This window comes from Passer montanus, unplaced genomic scaffold, assembly GCF_014805655.1.
Source record: "Passer montanus isolate IOZ18808 unplaced genomic scaffold, ASM1480565v1 scaffold14, whole genome shotgun sequence".
NCBI classification, from domain to species: domain Eukaryota; kingdom Metazoa; phylum Chordata; class Aves; order Passeriformes; family Passeridae; genus Passer; species Passer montanus.
The window spans coordinates 9,578,094-9,601,674 of NW_024360941.1; the positions used below are offsets into that span (position 1 = coordinate 9,578,094).

Consider the following 23,581-nt stretch of genomic DNA (forward strand, 5'->3'; position numbering starts at 1 on the left):
ATTGAAAATCCAATCTGCTGTAGCACACTGCAGAAACCGTCAACAGAAAAATATCCAGCTATGAAATGAAATCCTTTATTATGAAAAACATTATATTTGACTGCCAAGTGACAGGAAATATTGTCTGTGCTTTTAAGGTACTTTAAATATTAATATAGAAACCTGAGTTAAGTATCAATTTCTAATTGCTTGAAGAATAGTAATGCAGAATTATAGAGCAGCAGAAAAATCACTTTTGCATGCCATTTTTTAACATTGCCAACTTCTGACTCGTAAGCTTAATTCGCTGACTAAAAATTGCCTTATTATACTGATTTTAAAAGATCACAGCAAAAATGCCACTGAGAAAAAGAAAAAAAGGGCTTTTGCAACAAGGGTAGCGCACCCTAACTTCAGCTGAAAATGTGAATTATGTTCCAACAAATATAATTTAGCCTTATTTATCCACTTCCTTCCATGAAAAAGAAGTTCTTTTGAGAAAAACACATATGATTGAACCCAGACAGAAGAGTGATACATGCTGTGTATATAAGAACTAACATTGAGTGTTTTTAAGCAGAGCGAGTATTGCCTGTCGGGCTCGGCATTGGGAAATGGTGTCCAATGTTCTACCTCGCAATGGAAATTCCCCCAATTTTCTTGGAGGAGCTCGCAGAGTTTATTATGCCCGTTCGTACTTCATATGTGGCGGGTAAAGGAGCATTTTACTTCTGTAAACCTGGACTGACTGCAGAAACCTATTAAATAACGACTTTTTAAAAGCCGAAATTAATTTCTGATTGTGGATTAAGTCTTGGAGGAATTTCCACTTGCGCGCGTCCTAAACAACAGCAGGGAGACACCAGGACCCAGGGATCAATGTACGAGCAGCAGGACCTGCCGTACAGCTGGAAACAAACAGGAAGCAGCGGGGCGGCGCCTGGCGCGGCCGCTCCGCCCTCAGGCGAGCGGGACGTTCGAAAGCGGCGGCGGCGGCCATGGTGGAGGGCCCGGGCTGCGCGCTCTGCGCCGAGCGCCTGCGGGCGCGCCTGCGCCGGGGACAGCGCGTGCGGGCCGCGCGGGGCGGCGGCGCGGTGAGGGCACAGGGACACGGACAGGGACACGGACAGGGACAGGGCGGGGGAGCGGCGCTGCCGGCCCGGCCGCCCGGACAGGGCAGGACAGGGCGGGGCAGCTGCCTCGGGCAGCGGGGCCCAGGGGTTTTGCTCGTGGCTGTCGGCGGTGGTGAATGCCGCCTGGCGTGGGTGAGAGCAGGCGAGCGGGCAGGAGCCGCCGGGGTGCCGGGGGCTGGCGGCCGGAGCCCCGAGCGGGGTGGTTGGTGACCCCGTGCCGCGGCTGCCATCGCCCGTGGGTGGTGGCGGGTGTCATCCGCCAGTACTGCCTTTATTCTTCCATGAAGTTGTGAAATGTTCCTGTCAGCAGCATAACAGGTCTTGACAGGTCAGATGTGTGTAAAGGCGATGCTGATGCTGTAGAAAGAAACAGGAGATTTGAGGAGTAATGAGGAAAGGCTTTTAGCATCGCTTGTGTTCACTTAGGATAAAGTTCAAAAATCCATGCTGCTTGAAGAAACGTTAAATACAAGAAAATTATTACTAATCTTCCCTATTCATAATCTCCTCAATCTAGGCATGTCGTAGATGCTCTTTAAGGTCCCTTCTAAACCAAACCCTGCTATGATTCTAATCAATGTGAAACATGAAAAAGGTACATGTTGACCTGCAGAAAGGAGACTTCTACTTCTATAGTTGTTTTTTTAAGCTATTTTATTTAGACCAAGTATTTAAATAAAGAGTGTGACATTTGGTTTGTATCCTTTCATAGACTGCATAACATAGTTCTCTAGCATAAAGCTGCTGGGATTTGTGAGACCTTATAGCAGATGGAGAAATCACTTGGCTGATGAGTGTGTAGGTACTGTCCTCTGGTTTTGATTACAGAGCTAGCTAAGGCATCTTTTTGCTCATCTTTAAAATACTGTGTGTTGCTTTTGTCACAAGTAAGTATATTGGATCTAGCTAGCTAAGGCATCTTTTTTCCTTGCCTATTTTGCTCGTCTTTAAAATACTGTGTGTTGCTTTTGTCACAAGTAAGTATATTGGATTCTGCCAGGCAGAAAGTTGGGGAATTTTTACCCACTTTTAGTGCGTATAAAGCATTGTAGGGCTTTGTGATTAAAGCACAGTAGTAAGATAGTACGGCAGTGAAACAATTTAGGAAAGAATGTGGTTGAAAATACATCTGTCTAAGATATGTCTTGAGACTAGTCTTTATAGGTTAATATCTTTCAGGACAGATTTTTGAAGTAAGGAGTTACGCTCCTAAGGTTTCAAAAAGAAATCTCACTCCCTCAAATAGATTTCATTATCATCATTTTGTGCAGTAAAAGTCACCTCAGGGCAGCCTCTGTTCATTGGAAAATGACCAACCTAAGGGTCTTGTACTTTTTTAGATTTCACAGAGGCTGCTAACCATGGCCAAAGCCTTGGCCACTGCTGAAGATTACACTGTTTAGGAGAGTTTGTGCTATGATGACTGTAAGGTTTTGCCTGATACCAAAGAGGTATGAATTTAACTTCAAATATTTGAAAACACAAGTTAGTTTTCCATCTCAGTAATTTCTTATTCTGGTTTATTTTTGGCAACTCTGAGTGGATTAAAGTTAAAATAAACTTTGTTGCACAGCAACAGACTCCAGTACTTTTATTGGAAAGCATGAACTGTTTACGTGGGAACAAAATTTTGTTTTCTTCATATTTTGATAACAGACAAAGTAAGTGTTATGCAAGAAATGTTTTTATTTTCCTACTTGACAGAATATTAACCGTAAAACTCTCTAAATGTGTATCATTTTGAGGTAATAATACAGTGGGAGATTGCGTAGACAGTAGTTCTATGTCACTAATGTCACTAACTAGCAGAAGCCTGGCTGATTTGCCAGAGTCGCTTTCATACATATTTGCATTGAAATTGAGTGCTGCAGTTGAAGCACTGATATGTGTATCTGCCTTGCAGTCAGGGATATAAGGATAGTGAATCTGCTGCTCACAGGTTTCAGCAGGGTCTGAAGGGACCTTGGGGTGCTAGTCAGGGGGATCTTCACAGACTGAGAAAAATGAGCTGGTAGAAAGTCAATTTCAGCCTTTGGAAAATTTGCAGAATCCTGCACTTGGAACAGAAGAGTGTCGTGGAACAGCACAGTCCTGGCTGCTGCTCTGATGGGAAATGGCTCTGCATTACTTAGAGTCATGTAGAAGCTGAGTCCATGTCACTTCCATGTTCCAAGAAGAAGGACAGCCCCATGCTGGCCTCTGCAGGTTGAGGAGAGTGATGCTTACCTCCGAGCAGCAATTGCAAGGCTGCACCTGACTTTGCAACTCCCCAGTAATAACAAGATAATAACATACTAGAGTGAGTCCTCTGGTATGATTATTAAGGTGAATGAAGAACATGGTGCTCAAGGAGAAGCTGACAGAATTGGGGTTTTATTGCTCTCCTCAGGTACCTGTAAGCAGGATATGGAGGAGACAGAGCTAGCTCCTGCTGGGCATGCACAGTGGGTGAGAAGCAGCAGATGCAGGTGACAACAGAAGTTCTCATTAGGTATTAGGAAAAAATTTCCATCACAGTAGTCAAGCCATGGAACAAGGGCCCAAAGAGGCTGGAGTGTCCATCCCTGGAGCTGCTCTGAATTGACTGGACAAGGCCCTGAGCTCCCTGTCCTAAGTGTATTCTGCTTTGACCTTGTTTGGACCAGAAAATCTGTAGACATCCCTTATAATTTCAATGTATTTTCATCTGCTAAGCAAGAAAATATGGCTGCTTCAGTTTCACATTTGTCTTGTCCTCTAGTCGTGTCCTACCTGCTGCTCACCTGCTTCTGAGATTAGACTTCAGAGTAGTAGGAAGAGAGAGATATCTCTGTGGGCTCAGTGGAGGCTTTTCTGTAATACACAATGCACTATGCAAAATACTGAAGGGCTATTATTAACATTTGAAGAAGGATATAGATCTGCAAATGGCAGAATTGACACTGACATGTTTTTAGTATTCAAACTGTACGTGTTTATTTTACACCAATCTGAAACTCTTATTATAAATTCATGACTTTAAGTAAAAGGCATAAAATTCCTTGATAAAAAAGATGTATTGGTTCAGTTAGGAAAAAAATTGAGGTAAGTTATGATAGCATTAGCAATAGTGACTGCTTCCTGGGTTAATAGTCCCATTGTTTTTGGTAGAATGCTTAAAGAGAAAATAGTTAATGTTGTCCAGGCTGGAAAATTAGTTTGTACAGGTGCTTACTGAATGTGTACTGGTGCTAGAATCTAAGCAGTATAAATTGTCTTTAATCTTTGTGTGTGTACTCATTTTTCAGACTGCTGCAAGTAAAGAGAAAATCTCTGGTCATGATTTCCTTGTTGGACACGTTTACAGGGGTGTGGAGACATTGGGAAAGGAACTTTTTATGTATTTTGATGAGAAAGCTTTGAGGTAAGTTAGAAAAAAGCTTCCTATGCATTCAGACTGAATGTATTTGGGGTCATCTTGATCTTGCTAATGGCACTTACAGGGATTTGAAAGTGTTGGAGACAAATTTCTCATCAACCTCTGCAGTATAGGTGTACTGGATATAGTCATATGTTTAGATAATTTACTGCTTTACTCCAAGAGTCCATGTAAAGATATCTGAAAAGGACAGTTACTTATTGGCATGCTTTGTTTCAAACAGGAAGTTGCATTTTCTGGAGACAAAACAGTTGTAAAACATGGAGTGCATTCAGATCCCTGCAATATTGTGTTGCACAGAATAATTCTAAAGTCTCACCTTTTTAGTTTAAAACTGGAAATCATCAACTCCTTACTCCTAGTTCTCATTGAATGACATTTTCCTAGGTTTAATTAGCATGTCTTTTCTATTTGTAATTAAAAAGAATATTTATATTTTGCCCTATTTCAGGATCAAATATAATGAAACACTTCAGAATTAAATTTTATAAATTTCTTAATGCTTTTGAATGTAAACGTGTAGTGATGATTCAGTTTGTTTTTCTAGTCATGAACTGAGAAGGCACTCTCAGAATAGAATCACAACTATAAGAATAGCTAATAGTTGTGATTCTTAAAGTTTATTTCAAACAGTACACTGGAGCTTGGTGAATGAAACCATCAGCTATAAAATGGAATGAAAAATAATTTTCTGGTAGCATTTAATGCATCACCATTTGTTAGCAAAATGCAAGAGTTTGGTTTAAAAATAAATTTTTCTAGGTTTAAAAATAAGTTTGTCTCGTTAAGCCTTTGCATTGCTACTCATGGCACTTGAGAATTGAAAATTATTTTTTAAGATAAAAGTGATGGAAACAACTATATCATCTGATCTGACTTGTAAGAAGAGTTTTGGAAAGACACAAAAACCAAGTTTTGCTTTTTAAGTAAATCATAGCATTTCTTCATGTTTTCAAGAGTTAACTTTAAGAATAGGCTTAATGACATGTTGTCTTACCCTGTCTGTAAATATTTAAAATGCCTGTCCTTTCTGAAATGTAAGAAAGCTGGGCTTACTGGAAATAGAGACCTAATATTGCATTTCTTGAATCATTTATGTAGTTTAGTCTGTTAAATCTTCTTGTAACTACAAAATAATCTACTTTTTCTGATATGCAGTGTTATATCACCCATTTTCTTAGGGTTTTTAGGACTTGATTGTACCAGATGAAATTGTAATAAATAAAATGTATGTGATAATAGTTAGACTTGTTCTTTGCTCAAGCATGGCTCCTCGTAGAATATTTTATAAAACTTAAGACCTCTTAAAGCATTTCTAATCTGTAAAATGAATGCTTGAAAGGGTCTGTTCTTCTACTTTGCCATCTGTGCATTTTTCAGTTTATTTCTTTTATTAATTTTTAATTGACTTGCAGGTTTTGCCGTGGTTGTAGGCAAAGAAAAGCAGAAAACAACATATGGCAAATACTAATTACGTTGTTTATGGTGTTACTGGATTTAGCTGCAATGTGATAACCGTGGTGGGAATATGGAGACTAAATTCTTTCTTTTCATACCAGGTGACTTCTGCCTGATTTAACAGAAGATTTTCTGGTCAAGTGACCTCATTTCTTTCAGCCTTCCTGAAAGTTTAAGAAACTGTGTTGGAAGATAAGCATGTGAAATGAAAAAAAATTCTAAGTGCACCAGAAGTGGTGCTTCTTAATGATCAGGTTTGACTTCTGTATAATGAATTATGAAGTCTACACAAAAATAGCTGTGTTTTGGAAGGCTTTTTACTTGGAGAGCATCCTTTCTTCTTTGGGAATTGAGCATTCTGTAAGCTAGGTTTGTTGCTGTGTTACTGGTAATGGCTAGAATTAATGTACATGCATACTGACTTGGTAAGGTAAGGTTCACAGCTCTAAAAATAGACTGATGTAGTGCTTGGAAACAATAGTGAAGTTAAAATACCTATAAAAATTCTCTTTCTTTCCAAGGATTCACTTTGGTATGAATGGTTCCATGCGCATTAATCCAGATGGAAGCAAAGACAGAAATGGAGCACAACCAGTTTTGGAGATACAGCTTATGGAGGATACTGTTTGTTTTTGGGATGTGACAGTAGAGTATAGGTAAAGCAGAAACCAATGAAACAGTTTATTTCTTTTTATAACATTATTTTAAGCTAAATGAAAAATCCTTTACAAATTGTTAAGTGCTTGGATTCTATCAAGACAAAACTTTCTAAACATATCATATTTGTTGGTATGGTAATTTGAGTTTTGTTACTTTGGCATCAGAGCTTACATTCAGTTAAAGTAGTTCTATGCCATAGTGTCATTAGGTAGTGTCAAGACTGGGAATGAAAGTTGGATTTAATTCTATTCTTAGATCTGTATGCTTAAACCCATTGCTCTGTTAATTTCTATCCAAGTGTCATTTCTCAGCAAGAGTAACAAACAATCTGTCATGATTACTGGTTTCAAGTTTTTATGCTCCCAAGGTTGGGTTTTTATTTTTTTTCTTTATGGAAGCAAATTTTTATAAATGTTCTAATTTTACATTAAGCAGGTGTTTATGCCCATTAGCACTGCACTTCACACTGCTGAAAAAAACACCAGCAGGCTTAATTTTAGTGATCAAGGCTCTTGAGTGGAAATGGGCATGTAAATTAATGCAACATATATAAGTATACATAAAATTACAAAACACAAAATCAAGACTTCTCGTATTATTTTCAAATGAATATGCTTATCCTAATAATACATATCTTAAAATATGAATATATATTTTTCTCAATTTTGTAACTGCTGTTAATAATCTACTGCTACATACGTCTACTACATAATTGCAATTCACTTGTTGGTTAGAGCATGGTGCTAATAATGCCAGGGTTGTGGGTTTGATCCCCATTTGGGCCATTCACTCAAGAGCTGGACTTCATGTTTCTTGTGGGATCCTTCCAACTCAGAATATTCTGTGATTCTTTGAAACACACACATAAATGTCATGTTGTAACTAATGGACCATGTAACCATATAGTTAGGTATGTTTGAGGGTCCAAACACATGGCTTTTCCATCTTGGAAGTAGATTTAAAGCAAGGAGCTGGCAAATATTTTTCAAGCTACTAGGAAAATATGAGATGATTTCTTATACGTTGGGCTAGATGTATGTTCCATGCATGTATCACTGACCTGTTTTTGGAAGAGGTATTTAATGGAATTTCTGTGACACTTCTTGTCACTGGTATTTTCATGGTTTCTGTTATCTGCATATAATGTTCTAATTTGTTGTGTTGTTTTTAAAACCACACTGCAATATTAGAATATATTTCAAATAAAAATTAATCAGTGCATTTTTCTCTTCCAGAAATGCAGCTGAGTGTGAGCAGAAAGTGAGGATGATGGAAAGTTTGGATGTTTGTTCTCCAAAGTTTAGCTTCTCAAGAGCAGAACGTGAGATTAAGCAGCAGAACACCCGTATGTTGTGTGATGTGTTACTGGATCAAGCAGTATTACCTGGAGTGGGAAATATCATAAAGAATGAAGCACTGTTTGATAGTGGTCTTCATCCAGCTCTTAAGGTGGGTGAATGTCAAGATGGTTTTTAAGGACACAAAAATATTAAGAATTTAAATACATATTTATTTAATATTTTGCTATCTTCTTACCTTTGTTTTTCATCTGTAATTTCTTACATTTTTCTTGGACACTAAATTAATGTTTTATCATTATAACAGGAGGTTTTTGTCATGGCACTCCTAGGAGCTTATAAACTTTCATATTTTAAGTCTGGCATCCTGTTATGCTGCCATTAAACTGACAGTCCATAAATAAGGAAAAGTGGTCAGGTTTTTTTGTTCATTTACTACCCAAAATAGTTTATGTGGTAGAGTTGATATTTTTTGCAGCTGCTTCTTCCCCTTCTTGTCCTGCTAGCTGGCATCAGTTGTTTTTTCTACCATTGTTTATAATACTTTTTCTGTTTTAAGATCCTCAAGCATGTGTTTTCAAACATTGGTTGAGAAGATCATATTTGCAAAACAGAGATTACATAGGATGTAAATGGAAACTGTGGATTAGTTACTGAAAAGTTTTTTAAACATAGTATTTTGAAATTTGTTCATAGGATCAATCTGGACTTTTTTATGCCAGGGAAAGAAAAAAGTGATTTAAAGTTTTGGGTTCTTAAGAAAAATAAATTTGGTTGATACCTCTCTCTAATTGTGATGCCTTTGACGCCTGTATTCTTCCTGAATATGTTGTAGAGGAAAGAGCCTCAGATGATAGGTCATATTATGATCCATGAGGAAATTGGGAGGGATGTGAGACTTGCTAACTCTGTTGTTCATGTGATCATGAATTCTTTGATCAATACAGAGAAAAACATCTGAATTTTCTAGCACATGTTTTGCATGGTTGAGGCAAAGCATGTTGTTAGGTATGCAAGCAGTGAGTTTTTGTAGTATGGAATGTAAACATGTACTGTTTTACTGAGATGATACATATAATATGGAGTCAGGGAATTATCACAACATGGAGAAAGGCAACTCCCATATCAGTGTTCAAAGTGCGCCTGCCTCATAGGTCTTTTTTTGGTCCCTTAGTATTGTAATATTCTAAAACTCCTTCTTGTCTTTCTTACAGGTTTGCCAGCTGACAGATGAGCATATACGTCACTTGGTGAAAATGACACGTGATTTTACCCTGCTTTTTTATAAGGTATTGGCACATATTTCTGGCAAACTTAAAAAATGTTACTGTGGCATGTTAGCTGTGTGTGATCATCTGGTGAAAATGCATAAAGATGCAACAAAGCAAGTGTTTCCATGAATAGGAATGTTGGTTTGTGTGCTCTTTATTAATTGTGAATTGTCAGATGCTGCAAAGGTAGGGAGAGTCAAGATTGTCAAAATATGCACAGCTTGGCCCAAAAGACTTTCACAGATGCTGCCTGAGGGCCAGTTCAGTCTTCCTGTGCATGTGCTGTTATGCCAGAGCTGTGCTGGTGTTACTTGGCCAGCTGTGGTGTCATTGGTCTGAACATGTCAGAATTGATGTAGGCTAAGCACAAAGTTACGTGTAAGGCAACATAAAGATTACTCTTCACACTGGGAACTAGAGATTGTCCCAGGGAAGTATGAAGGTAGTTGATGTGGCTTCCTATATAAAATTTGAAATAGTAATTAAATTTATTTGAGTAGTTTGCAACTTTCTAATGACTTTTTTTTCCTAACCAAAATAATGGTTTTGGTTGATAAAGTGAAATAAATTGCAGTTTCTCCCTTCTGCTATAACTTCAGTAGGACTTAATTTCTTCCTGTATAAACTCCCTAATTCTTGGTGCTCTAACTTTCCACAATAGAAAAAGAGAGAATTTGACCTAATTCTTCTATGTTTTGTTTCTTTAAGCTGCATACAAAAAAATGAACAGATGTAGTGACATTTTTGTCTTTTTCTTTTGATGTTCATGAAAGGCAAAGAGCTAGCAGTGCTAAAAAGAGTTTTTTTGGTAGGTGAGGGTGAGGGCACCTAACATTCCTAAAATCATAAAGGCTAAAACTTTCTTTAATAGTTTGCTTAAAATGTGTATTTTCCCTCGACTCACTGAAGAGTACTTTAGTTTGTCAGTAGGGAAATGTTTTCATTTCTCTGAACTTTGTAGTGAAGTCTGCCAGTAAAGAGACACAGTAAAGAGACAGTAAAGAGTTCTGCAAGAACTCTAATACTCAGAAATTTAAAGGCTTTTGGACTGGTAATTAAACAAGTTATACTTTGTTTAGCCAATTTGAGAACTTCTGTAGTCCACACTTAGGAAGTATTCACCAGTCAAGTACTTTTAAGAGGGCTAGCCTCTCCTTCCATCTTAAAGAGACATAATGAAAATATGTTAATGAGGGATAGTACTTGAATTTTTATAGACTGTTATAGATTGTTTGCAGTCATCATACTGCATCATTACAGATGCAAAGATGAAGAATCTTGTTTGTGTAAAAAGCTGTTGCTTTTGTTTGGTTTTTGCATAACTGAATGGTAAAAAATGCTACTCATAAGAAACTGGAAACTTTGAGGAGGCAGCTGTGAATATTCATGCAAATATATATTAGTAATTCCTTCTGATTGAATTACTAGTTTGCACTGGCACAAGAATTTTCTTTCAGCAAAACTGATGAATAAGAGCAAGTAGAAGCAAATATATTGTGCTCAAAGACACCTGTGTTTTGGGAGAACTCCAAGGGTTTTCATACATTATGGAGCTAGAGCTAGTGAACTCTGCCAGAGCTATGCTGGTGTTACTTGGCCAGCTGTGGTGTCATTGGAACTGAGTCCAAGGATTTGCAATTGTAGGGCAGAAACTTGGGTGGCTCAGCAGAGTTGGCTGCACCTCTACTGGGCACTTCTTGTTTGGATTTTTTTTTTGCCACTTTCAGCTGTAGTGTGTCTATGCTGACTTCATGGGTGTTTTGGGAATTGTCTCATGAAATGTGCCTGCCAGCTGTCTGGAGGCTTTTCAGGTCACTGCCCTTGGGCTTGTACTATACTTAATTTAATATGGCTTTCTGCCAGAATCTGGGGAGTTTACCATGGTGCCAAGAGGCTTTTCATGAGCTAGGTTGTCTGGCATGGCTAGGGCCAAGATGGAGCTGAGCAACTTTACTGGACACTACCCAACATTTTCAGAATTTTGGGAATATTTCTGCACTGCACAGTTCTTTAGGTGTTGGGAAGGCTTATTAACCCAAATGGTAGCATCATATCTGAGCTGTGCTGTGTTTTTGGCTCTTTTGGGCATGAGAGAAGGTGGTGTCTGTTTCGTGGTTTGTGTTTATTTTGTTTTCTATGCTGCATTGATTGGAGCTCATTAGCTCTTCAAGAAGACTCCTGCAGGTGTCAGGTCAAAGACAACTAGTGCTGAATCAGAGCTAGCTGGTCCAGCTCAACTCAGAGAGTTCCTAGAATGTATTTGCTTGCACCTTGCTAGTATGCTTTTTTTCCCCTGTCTTTTATGTCATTATTGTAGAGAATTACAGACACTGTTATACCTGATATGTCAGTTCTTTACATAAAATAATGTGAAATACAGGGATAGCCTTTATTAGTGTCTCTTAAATATCTTCATCTGGTCATTGACTTGACAGTGTACGTAGGGTTTTCTATTTTCAGACTCATGTAAAATAGATTCCGAGTCTCTAACTTGGATTTTAAACACGTTCTGTTGTAGTGCCGCAAGGCGGGGTCTGCGCTATACCCGCACTACAAAGTGTACAAGCGCCCAGCCTGCAGGGAGTGCAGTGGCAGCATCACCGTGTGTCGCCTGGGAGACCACAACAGGATGACTTACTTCTGCTCTCGATGCCAAAAGGCAGATCCCCAGCTTGTCAATCTTAGGTATGATGGTAGCATGGTGACATTTTGAAGCACCTCAGAGTGCTGTTACAGTAAGAGGACACCCCCTTTGAAATAGAATGGATCTCTGTGCATTTTATAACTAAATTAGCTATGCCAGACAAAACCAGAACATGTTGCATGAAAAGAAAACTTTTGGCTATTGGTATTTAAAAATGGTTAGAAGCTTTGATTCTTTGCTAGTATTCTTTTCAGAAGTGTCATCTATTCTGAAGTAGCTATTACTGTAATCAAATGTAGGAATTACAAAACAATTCAGTGTACTCAGATTTATTCACTGAAACTAAGTCACTGGAAAAGTTGCCCTTTGTTCTTGGTGTTATCAATATAAAGGGCATCGATGTTTCTATACAACTCAGTTGAATATCATTAAATAGGAATTTGTGTCTTTTTTTTTTTGCAGGATAGCCCCATCAATCCTGGCATGTCTAGGTAGCTGTGCAATTTTCTTCTGGATATAGAATTATACTAAGGATAACTAAAACTTCAGCAGATTTTGAGTGCAGCAAATATTTTAGGGGCTTAGTACTTTTCCTTCCTCCTTATTGGATTTTAACAACTCTTGCTATAGGTATGCTGCAGAGACACTTTCACTTCCACATAAATTGTGCTAGCAGCAGCTTTCCTCCTTTTATTTCAGGAAAGCAGAAAGTGTATTTGATATCATAAAGGGTCAAAAGGTAAAAGTTCCAAAAGTACCTTATTCAGACTTAGGCATCTGTTATTCTTGAAAATTTTCATCTGAGGCTTCAGAATTCTGCCTTTATACTCTCTGTCAGTCTAATATAAGATGCAGTTTCACTTTGCGACTTTGCCTCATTAGCGTGTGTGTGTGTGTATATATATACATATATATGTTTTAGATAAGATTTACAGAACACACAAATCCCTCTCCTACCTCCAAGCTTCTTTCAAGACTCAGATGGCTGAAGGGATTTTGCTTAAAGCTTAAAAAATTGCCTTTGAGTACAGATCAAATATCGAAAATTCCAGCATGGAAGATAAATATTTCACAAGCTGATAACCCAAATCTGCTGTATTTTCAGAAAGTAATAATGAGAAATATTTCGCAGAAGTGTAGGAAGACAGTGTTCTTCTGCTGCATCAGATAAGTAGAAAACAATGTCAGGAAAAAAATCTGTTTTCTAGAACAAGTAGTGATTTACCATTTTGTTGTTGTACTTTTAAATAAACAATTAGAGTGCTGTATTTAAGTGAAAAACATGGTAATCGTAGCTATAAAATAAAGATATTTTCTTGTCTTGTCCCTATCCTAATGGTCAGTTCTTTGTTTTCTACTGCTCTCCTTTCAATTTTACAGTAACTGTTACCATGTAAAATTATGTATAGCTCGAGTAATTTATTTGCCATTCCAGCCTTTTCACATTTAAAGACTGGAAGGGGCTCATGTGATTAGACTGACTTGCTACAGGTCATAAACTGTAGAATTTAACCCAGTGGTTCTTGGGTCAAGTCAAGTAGCTTATGATTTTGCTCAACTGAAAAAAAAATAGAAAATACCCATTATAAACTTAGCCCATCAAATCATCAAATTCAAATGTACCTTGGGTTTCAAAAATAGACATTTCTCCACATATTCATAAACTGGGAAAGGGTGAGGGGGGTATAATGACAGGACAGATGACTCAGGGAACAACATAGAATTAAATTCCCAAACATGACACACTGAGTATATTCAGTCTAGTAGTGCATTTTTGATAACTGAGTAGAACAATTGATCTTATAATGTGAAAATACCCATTTTAACATTTACAGTTCAGCTGTTTTGTTTGCTAGCCACAGTATTTTGGTAAATGCTGCTGTAATATCTGTTCTGCCTCTTAACAGCACAGACTCTTTGGTATGTGAGCAGTTCTCATTATCCTCCTTAGTTTTCCTGTTGTGGAAGATGTAGTAAGTAGTGGATATCTCTACCATTATCTTAGAACTCTAGCCTCTTACTAGAGTGGTAAGTGATCATTATGGAAGAGTGATGGGTTAAAGGAGTGTCACAACAGTGCCCAACTACAGCATTTGCATTATTGATTGAAGTGCTTAAATTCTTAGGATTAATAAAAGTCTCCAAAAAGTCCAGAGTTCCACAAAAACTATATAAAAAAACACTTGGCAACTTATCAACCATAAGTTGGATAATATCATAGCACTTAAAAACATACATACATAACTTACTGAACAGGTGAATTCAAGTTGCATTTAATATTCTGTCAGTGTTTGGATTTTATGACAAGAGCAGCCCCTTGTAACAGAAAGCTATAAAGGAGTAACTCTGATTCTAAATCAGTCTATCAACATAGGAAGTTATAATTTACAGGAAAATAAATACAATTAAATCTTTAGTGGTGTCTGGAGGGAGTAGCTTTGTCTCACAAGTCATAGCTAGGTTCCTTAATTCTGAGCAGGTTGCTACATTTTTAAAAGGCTTTCCAGCAAATGGTGACACAAGGGACTTTCTGACTTTTAAAGCTTTCTGTGCTTTTGGCTATTATGATAACAAACTGGACTTATGTGTGGCATTTAAATGAGAACAAAAAAAAATTATTTGCTAGACTGTGTGATTTTTGCAGTTCATCTTCGAAACTGTTCTTCATCCAGTAATGCATTTGTTAACAAGTTTTGTGTATAAGAGATGGGGGGAAAGCCCTGAAAAAGTCTCCCTTTCTCACCAAGCTTTTTGCTGCAGTACTTGGAAATGGTAGGGAATCTGAGAGACTGGGGCATTGTCCTGGAGAGTACCTCAATTAATAATTAAATTTCTGTCAATTTCTTGTTTAAATATTTTTATTTGTATTACTTCTGCAGCATCTGGAAAGATTTGCCCTTGAGGTAAAGAAAAGAAAAATCAAACTTGAACAGTGACATGCTGTCCAAGCTCTGATAGGGGGCTTAACACTGCATACTGCTTGTTCTCTAGCCCATGCCTCCCTGCACAGAGTGGTGTAGGGCAATTTGTAGAGGGAACGTCACAAAACACTAACATCATTCTTTTGTTTCACAGCAAACTGCCAGCTAGAAACAGCCTAATTGGCTGGGCATATGGCAGGGGGTCATGTTCTAATGAACATGTAGCTCGGAAATCTGAAGAGGAGTGGACGTGTATGTGCTGCACCCTAATAAACAAGCCTTCTGCTGAAATTTGTGATGCCTGTTTGACTTCAAGACCTGAAGGTACTGAAGGGTTGTCTGGCATCTGTATTGGGAAAGAAGGGAGGTCTATGATTTTGGTGTAGTTTTTATGTGTCTCGTTGTGAATCACATATACGTAACTAGTTAAACTGAAGTCAGATTTTGAGGAAATCTTACACACACAATATGGAAACTGTCTTGTCTTAAACCCTGTAAGTGTCATTTTCCAACCTTGTGTGCAGGTGGGATTCTATAGATCAGTGTCTTCCGTGAACCTTTGTTTTTACTGGGGCAAGGAGTGAGAAAAATCTCCATTTTTTCAACTCTCCTTAAAATCCTTCAAAGTTTGCAGTGTAAGTCTGAATTAGAAATCATGAAAGATCAGAAAAGTACCTGTCATTCTTCCATGTCAACAAAAGCAGTATATTTTAGTACCCTTTTCTAAAAGGATGCCAGGTTTCTCTGGGGCTACTTTTTTCCCTTCAAGTTCAGAGTAAAAATGATTCTGAACTTCTTACCTCAATTTGTTGTTTGTGTACTGTTGGAGCTTTTAATGCTGCTATCTACATGAAATATTGCTTCATCGCCTAATCATTTTATGACCGGAGTGATGTGTGGAAAACCCTTATTTGGCACTAGCTATAGTTCATTTTCTCAGGTCAGGAATCAATAAAATTATGTCTTTGTGCCTTTCATGACAGTTGTTGGCAGCACGGGCTAATCTTGCACAATTCTCCTGCCAAATCAGCACCAGAAACCTGAAAATTGTAATCTATTCATAGAACAAGATTTACCAACTAACATTTATCCTGGAATTAATACTGTCCACTAGCCTTTATAATGTATCATAATGTATTATAAAGGCCAGCTGACTGTATGTGTACAAAGGCTTTAAGCTTTGAAACAGTATCTTGTTCCTTCTCCTGTACTTCTGAGTTTCACTTGTTTATTTACATGCAATAATGAAATCAGGTGTGGAATTTGAAGCTGTTTTGGACTTGATGGAATACTGCTGGGAAATATTTTTTTTAAAAATAAGAATTTATTTTTGCATAGTGGTATTTGAGGGTTTTTTTTTTTTCAAATATGGGTTTGCTTACCTCTTTTTAATCCTTAAGAGTCTTTCACCTCTCACTTGGTTCAGTGTTTTGTTTTTTATGTTGTTTCTAAAATTACCAACTGTCAGCAGAAAAGTTTGAATTTTTGAGGACGGAATACTTTGAAAAATTAGCTGCTGGCCCTACAGTCCAAATAATTCAGTCTGTAGACAGATAATTATTTACCATTACGTTTCAATTTCCAAGCTCCTTTGCCAAGCACAAGGCCAAGCTGCTACTATTCTTTCTTAAAAAGTCTGAATGAAACGGATATGTTTCACTGTGCAGCAGTGGAAAAATGGAAGGCTCGTGGAAACAAGTAATGTTCCAAGTCAAATGTAGAGATTCCTATTTTGTTTCAGAGTGAGAATGCCTTTGGAGAGAGCGTGCCCTTGTGTATGTCTCATCTACCCGTGTTCTGCTTAATTCCCTTTTCTTTGTATGGAATACAATGGATATAATAGAAAAGGAAGGATTCTCTCCTGGAACCTTGTGGTTTCTCAGCTACCTAAAAAGATTGCACATAGGATGCCATTAGGTTTTCACCCTTTTCTCAGGAAAGGGATTACCTACAGACTCCTTATGTATTAAATTGGCATTAATAATCTATTCCCATTCTTTTGAAATTATTATTATTAAGGCTCCTTATGTATTAAATTGGCATTAATAATCTATTCCCATTCTTTTGAAATTATTATTGCCCACTAGGAGGGCCTCTGTGTGAATTGTGTGTTGTTTATACCACAAAGCAAATGTCTGAACTGCTTTCTTCTGAAAAGCCTCTTACAGTAACTAAGTTTGGATGAATACAAGGTTTGGAAAGAATGGGTACTCTGAAAACACTAGAAACCCCAAAATCTGAATATTCATTTTTGCATCAATAGGAAGATAATACTTCAAAAATGGATAATGCATCACTGCTTGAAGGTACTATACTCTGTTATCTCCCATTACTGGGATTATAAAAGGTTATTTTGAAAAATTTAAATACTTTAATCCTTGTGTTTGGGCCAAAATAATTTTTTTATGGTTAATTGTCCAATAGCTTTCATTTACGTAGTACTGTTAATTGATCTACGTAGTACTGTTAATTGATCCTACTCAAGCAATAGTAATGCTATCTTGAAACACGTTTTACATTACTCTTAAGAGTGAATGGGTTTTTTTATTGTAAGAAATTTTGTACTCTTATCTAATTCGTAACAGGTTTTGAAATGGTACTGTAAATTTACTCTTTCATTCTCCAATGACAACTTATTAATACATATCAGAAATATAATGTAGCATTCTGTGCAGATAGATTATAACTAATAACTTTTTTCCTTAGTTCCAAAGATGGAGAGTTTTGAAGAGTCTGCAGCCTTTAACACAAACTTAATGAAGTACCCTTGTAATGATTTCAGAAAACCAAGCACAGAAATAAAGATCAATAGGAAAACTGCATTTGGAACTACAACTCTTGTCTTAACAGATCTTGGTAACAAAACTGTTTTGAGAAATGATATCCAGGTATCTGGTGGACAAGCTCAGTGTGATTTTCCAAAAAGCAATGCCTGCCAGTCAGGGGGAAGCACAGACAAGGAGTGCTCAACACATGTAACTGCCCTGGCTTTGTCCTCCTGTCAGCAACCTGTCTCTTTCAAACACATACAGAAGAAACAGAAAACTGATCATGTACCTTTGGTTCACCCATATAACAGAGCAATCAGGTATGTATTCTAAAATGAAAGCAAGTCTTTATAATCCTATAAACCAACTTTATCCTTAAAGATTAATTGAATACTGTGCTGTTTGGCTCAGACAGTGTTGTCTTTGGATTTCTGCCAGAGGTAACTTGTTCTAGGCTAACTATAATTTAATTCAGATTTCAAAAGCACTGAAATTACCTAGGCTGTCCTGATTTTGGCATCTAGCCAGTACTGCTGTAAGCTAAACAGCTGTTCATAGTTCAGCTATTCCTATTGAGTAGGCCAGTCTAGTTTTAATAGGTCAAGCACATTTCTGCCTAAGGAGTTGTCTGATCTTAGCACTGTAGTTGCTATCTGTTTAGAGAGATCTTAAAATCAGTGTGAAAGATTACAAAAGGAAGCTATCTGGATGAATGTATTCTAATTGAAGTTATTTGTCAACTACCAGGTTTCAGCATTCTTCCAGGAGACAAAGCTCTGTACAGTTATCTTGATGAGCTTCCCATCACTGCTTTTACTCTTAATTTCCCTCCTCATTCTATATATTGGCACTTCAATGCCCTACCCAGACTTTTATTTACACAGCCCTGTTCAGACACATCCATTGCCTAGTTAAGAGAAATGTGAGAATCTATGAGGGTTGTCACAGAAAAGTTGGGCAGATAGTAACAGCAGTAATGGGAGTGCAAGGTAGATGTCACTTACAATGGTAAATTATGCAGGCTGAATGTGAAATATTGATGATATGTTACAAAATTCTTCGTCATGTGTCTGTTCTGAGATACAGGAATTACTTCTTACATTGCTGAAGCACCGATTTTGAAATGATCTCGCTGACTAGCCAGGCTAGACAGAATGAATACAATTCTTCCTCACACTCTTCAGTACAGACTGAGGAACTGAGGCTGTAGGCAGGATAATTGAGAATACAGAGGACTGTAAACAAGAAATGAGATAGTATCAATCATGACAACAGGTTGTTGTAGCAAGTAATCAACTGAAATGTTATTTTTATAGTATTTTCTTAAACAACCAAAGCTAACAAAAATCTGTTGGTTATTTTTATCTCCTTGTGTTTTAATGAGGTGTTGGAATAAAACTGCTGGTGTCTGCAGGACTGCAGTCTTCCAGACATAGAAGACAACATAAAATTCCTAAGCTGATAACTTGACCAGATTGAATTAATACTTTCTTTTTTCATTGAGGTTCCATTACTGTTTTTCTGTTCTATAAATATATTGGAAAGACACATTTCAGAACATTAATCTTTTTCATGTCACTATTTTTAAATGAAACCTTGTGTATTGCAGATAGTCAGAAATTCTTAATCATGAGGAAGAAGGAGACTTTATCCCATTCAAAGAATTCTATTTCATCACATCATCTGGATTATTTCTTGTCCAAATGTGATTAGGATCATTACTGTAACTTTTCAGTAAAGAGGCTGGGAGTCTTTTCTGTGAAGCATACAAATGCCTTCAGACTGGAGTAATTAGTGGCATTGGTCTTTTTCCCACTGAGAGCGGAATACTCTTTTAGAATGTGTCAGAATTTTAGGTGGGCAGTATAACATCAGTAGTAATATTTGTAGTAATATTTTGTTTCATAAATGAATTTGAGTACTTCAGAATAATTTAAGACATGGTGGAGAAAACTGATATAATACCTCAAGGAAAGCCCACAGTCGTGTCTATTCACAACTCACAATCATTCATTCATCTTTAAAGGTGCAATAGGGTGCATTAGAGAAGCAAGTCCTCTGTCTGTCACTGTGTGCAAAAGTACACTGGGTGAGCTATTGTAATGGTAGGAGAGAGTTCTTTGGCTGGTAATCCCTTTTAAATTACACAGAAGTCATTTTGTAACCTGTCATTCCAGCGCACCTCAAACTAACGTGAGAGATGATGCTCGTATGTTGAGCGTGGGGCATCCTCGCTGCAGTAAACACAGCCGTCTCTGCAGCCTCAGAGTTGTGAGAAAGGATGGAGAAAACAAGGGAAGGCAGTTTTACTGCTGCCCCCTCTCCAGGGAAACTCGGTGTGACTACTTTCAAGTATGTATAACACTTCAGGACCTGTTTTTGTAATCAGTGCTTGTTCCTGCAACCTCCTTGGCCCAGTGACCTGTCAATCATGGACAGCAGATATATTCCATTTAAAGTTTGATGTAAATACTCTTGCACACTGAATTGAAACTAAGAGTATAATAATAGCTATTGAACTTAACAGTTTTATTTACTTCTCTTAGTGTTGAGATGGGACCTGCTTGTGCAAATGCTCTTTATTTACTTCTGAGTGATGTGAAACAGATGCATAAGAGAAATGGTTTGAGGGGACCTGTATAAGTTCTTCAGATCAGCTTCTTCCTGAAATGACTATAACAAATTTGATCTAATTGTCAGCCATGTTTCTGGCTAGCCAAAATCCTGACAGCCTGTCAGGATGATAATTCTGTAATCAGCCTGGGAAAACCCTCTCACTGCTGCACTAATACCTAACATGACCTTCCTAGCTGCAATTGGTGGCTTCTGCTCCTTGCTATGCATGTAGGTGTCTCAAAAGAGTTTGACCTGAAAAGTGGCCTAACAGTCATGACTGTCAGGTGGTTAATAGATAAACTCAAGACAGTAATGCCTAAAGTTGAAAAAAAAAAACTTGTGCTAACATAATTTCAATTTATACCAGTCAAAGTTCATGCAGTTGCAGTTGATGCTAAAGAAAAATCTAAAAGTGTTCACAAAAAAGATAAAGCTAATCTAAGTACTAGGAAGAACTTCTTCCATGGCATCCCCTGTAGATCTTTTTCTATTGTCCATTTTAAGATAAGAAATTCATAGCCATCACATGTGCCTGAAACCTGTTTCTTTGGCAGTGGGCTGACTTGGATTTTCCATTTTGTAACCATGGCAAGCGATGTGTTATGAAGACTGTGTTGAAGATTGGTCCCAATAATGGAAAGAACTTTTTTGTGTGCCCTCTTGAGAAGGAAAAACAGTGTGGCTTCTTTCAATGGGCAAAAAATGGGCCAGGTATGCAGATTCTTCCATGATGCTCATGTTACAGTTACCTGTTCTTCAGGATGTCTTAAGTGCCTGTAATATTTGTAGTAATTTCTGTTTCATTCTTTTTCCCTCTTTACTCATTAACTAGTAAAAGAGCTCCAGCTCGAATGTAACGAACAGATCTAGAAAGAGAAATTTTACATACTCCTATAAAAATTAAACACTGCTTGTATGCAGCCTACAATTTTGAAATAAACATTTAGCTTGCAACATAGTGTGGCATACTATTGTATTTCTAACAAAAAATTGCACTGTTTCCTTTTTACATGCATTGTTTAAAATTGTTTTAAATTTTCATATATTGTTTTAATTTTTTTAATTGTAAACACGTATTTAACAAAAGTGAACAAAAAGAATGTACTTTATTAAATACCACTCTGTGCTTTCTTAGAGCTTAAGATGAAACAGCAATGAACTATACAATTCAAATGTTACAACAGTTGATGGACCTTGCTTAGATTTGGAAAATGACAAAAAACTTCCCTAAAACAAATAACATGACTCCTGGGTTTTCTAAATTACATATTCTATATCCATGTCTTAATGTTTTCTTCTAGTTGCCACTGAACATTTTTTCCCCAAATCCATATATATAATAGATAATAAAATCTTACCTCCAAGATAGCTAAAACTCAGTTTATGTTTGTTGGTTTTATCACGATTTGCTGAAGCAAGGGGTAGAGTAAATAGAATATGGTAAGCTATCAAATCAAAAACAGAATTCTTCAAATCTTTAGAAAGTGTACTATAGATACTAAGGAAAATGAGACTAATGAAACGGTCATACATCATTCAGCTTCATACATCATTTGATTGCAACCAGTTTTTAAGTGAAAATAATGGGAAATAGTGTTGCTTCCAGCAAAATATGTGGGATGAAGGATGTTTAAAAGCATCTTGCAAATGGTTCTTTGGTCTGTGATATTTTGTTTTATGGAGGACTGCTTGATTTTCTTGAGAACATTGTATAACTTCATTCCAATTAAATCTTCCATGATGCAAGGGAAACTGTTTAATTCTTTTCCTAAGCAGCACAAATTCAGAGGCTTCTTTTCTTCCTCTTTTCAGTAGCATTTGATACCTTTGAAATCTTTCAAAACTTTCCTTATATGAAGAAAATCTTTTTTAATCAGATTGTGGAAACTATAATCTTTATGTTGGTCAATGACCTCTTTCCAAATACTGTATCTCTTTCGTGAGGTACAGAACTCCACCTGAGAACAAAACAAGCCTACTTCACATGGTGAAGACTTATTTTTCCGTTACCATCTCTCTCTATGATGCTTCTTGTTGCCATGATATGTTGCTGCTAGCTTGTACTTATACATCTAAATCTTTAAAATTGCAGTCTAACCGGTTCCTCACTTGTATTTGTACAATTCATTATGGTGATAAAGTATTTGATTATTTTTAAATTGTACATGCTTTTGGATGTCTGGCACAGGGATTAATCTTCAGCAGTTCAGTTAAAGTTGAAAAATAAAAAAGAAATGCAACCATTTCTGATTACTTGCCTTCTATGAATGTTAAGATTTCTCTGAAGCTGGAAGTTAAATGAATTTTTCAAACTTTAACACATGAAAAATAACGGTTGGGCTCCTACATATTTTTTTAGCTTGATAGCAAGACAAGAAGTGAATATGTGTTTAAATAAAATGCATACAAGTTTTAAAGGATTAAGTACACATGCAATCACTTTATTTTTCCGTTCTTGTATTTCTTGAATATGTTGTATATGGTATATTTGTACCAGCCTAATTTTGCTATATATGCTAATTGTGTAATGTCACAAGGTGAGGAACAGCAGATAGGGAAATCAAAGGGCAAGGACACCCTGAGCTTATCACAGTGAACTAGATGAAGGAATCTCACATGTTTACACTTGAAGAAAGTAGGAAACTAAACAAGAAACAGTGAATTCTAATTCATTAGATGCCTCTGCAATGCAATCCTTACTGCTTTTGCCAACACTGCTTTTTAAATTCTTTTTTTTTTTTGGCTTTTTTTTTTTTTTCCCTTGGAGGTGATGACACTTTGTAGCTTGTTTAACAAGGTCTGGCTGATAGCTGGTTGTAACAAGTTTTGACCAAAAAAGCTGGCAACAAAACTTCTCTTGGAATAGTTCCCCACTCAACCTTTCAAAAAGAAGCTGCAACCAAGGGTACAAAACCAGATAAAAGTCCTGATTTTTGGCTTTTATTCTAAGTTTACAAATGTGGTTTTATTTTTTCACATTGATTCATCTATCACAGTGCAAGTGATGGAACACACTTCTTTCAGATTTGTATCTGACTTACACATTTTAATGGCTTGTGTAGCACACAATGAACTGTGAAGGCTAAAAAGAATAACAAGACCTAAGTTAAAAGAGGGAGCTGTTTTTCACAAAGATTTTCTGTAATTTCTATTCCTAATGAAAGCAAATGTATATCTTTGAGAAAAGAAATGTAAAGCTTTTAGAAAAATACAGCCTTTTCTAAAGGCCTTAGGGTTCTGACACAGTTTTGTTACTTTGGCCTTTACCCAAAAACAACCAAGAGAAATGGGATTATTACCTAACAGCCTACAGGAGGCTGTTAGGAATGACAGGCTCACATAAGCTCCTTTGGATGATTGCTAAAATGAGGTGCTGATGACAGTTCTGTAATAAAAAGGAGACTTCCAGTAAAGCTGACTTCTAAGTACTCTCATG

General features: G+C 37.0%; 1 protein-coding gene across 3 annotated transcripts; it reads left to right on the top strand.

Moving 5' to 3' along the window:
- The first annotated feature begins 977 nt into the window (after nucleotides 1-977).
- Nucleotides 978-22,377, top strand: NEIL3 (nei like DNA glycosylase 3). 3 transcript variants are annotated; one of them, XM_039700291.1, is made up of 10 exons: nucleotides 978-1,073; nucleotides 4,379-4,494; nucleotides 6,489-6,623; nucleotides 7,863-8,076; nucleotides 9,140-9,214; nucleotides 11,715-11,881; nucleotides 14,916-15,085; nucleotides 17,468-17,849; nucleotides 19,707-19,881; nucleotides 20,700-22,377. In XM_039700291.1, the coding sequence occupies exons 1-10, from the start codon at nucleotides 978-980 to the stop codon at nucleotides 20,874-20,876; spliced, it is 1,707 nt and encodes a 568-aa protein (XP_039556225.1). In that variant the 3' UTR covers nucleotides 20,877-22,377. The 3 variants fall into 3 exon arrangements, with proteins under 3 accessions (XP_039556225.1, XP_039556226.1, XP_039556227.1); XM_039700293.1 differs by lacking the exon at nucleotides 978-1,073 and adding an exon at nucleotides 2,454-2,563; XM_039700292.1 differs by lacking the exon at nucleotides 6,489-6,623.
- Nucleotides 22,378-23,581: the final 1,204 nt, after the last annotated feature.

Excerpts from the sequence above, each read along its gene's own strand:
- NEIL3 (XM_039700291.1), top strand. The coding sequence starts at position 978 with ATGGTGGAGGGCCCGGGCTGCGCGCTCTGCGCCGAGCGCCTGCGGGCG. Across the intron at positions 4,495-6,488 it reads TTTGATGAGAAAGCTTTGAG|GATTCACTTTGGTATGAATG; the intron begins GTAAGTTAGAAA and ends TTTCTTTCCAAG. Across the intron at positions 15,086-17,467 it reads TTTGACTTCAAGACCTGAAG|TTCCAAAGATGGAGAGTTTT; the intron begins GTACTGAAGGGT and ends TTTTTTCCTTAG.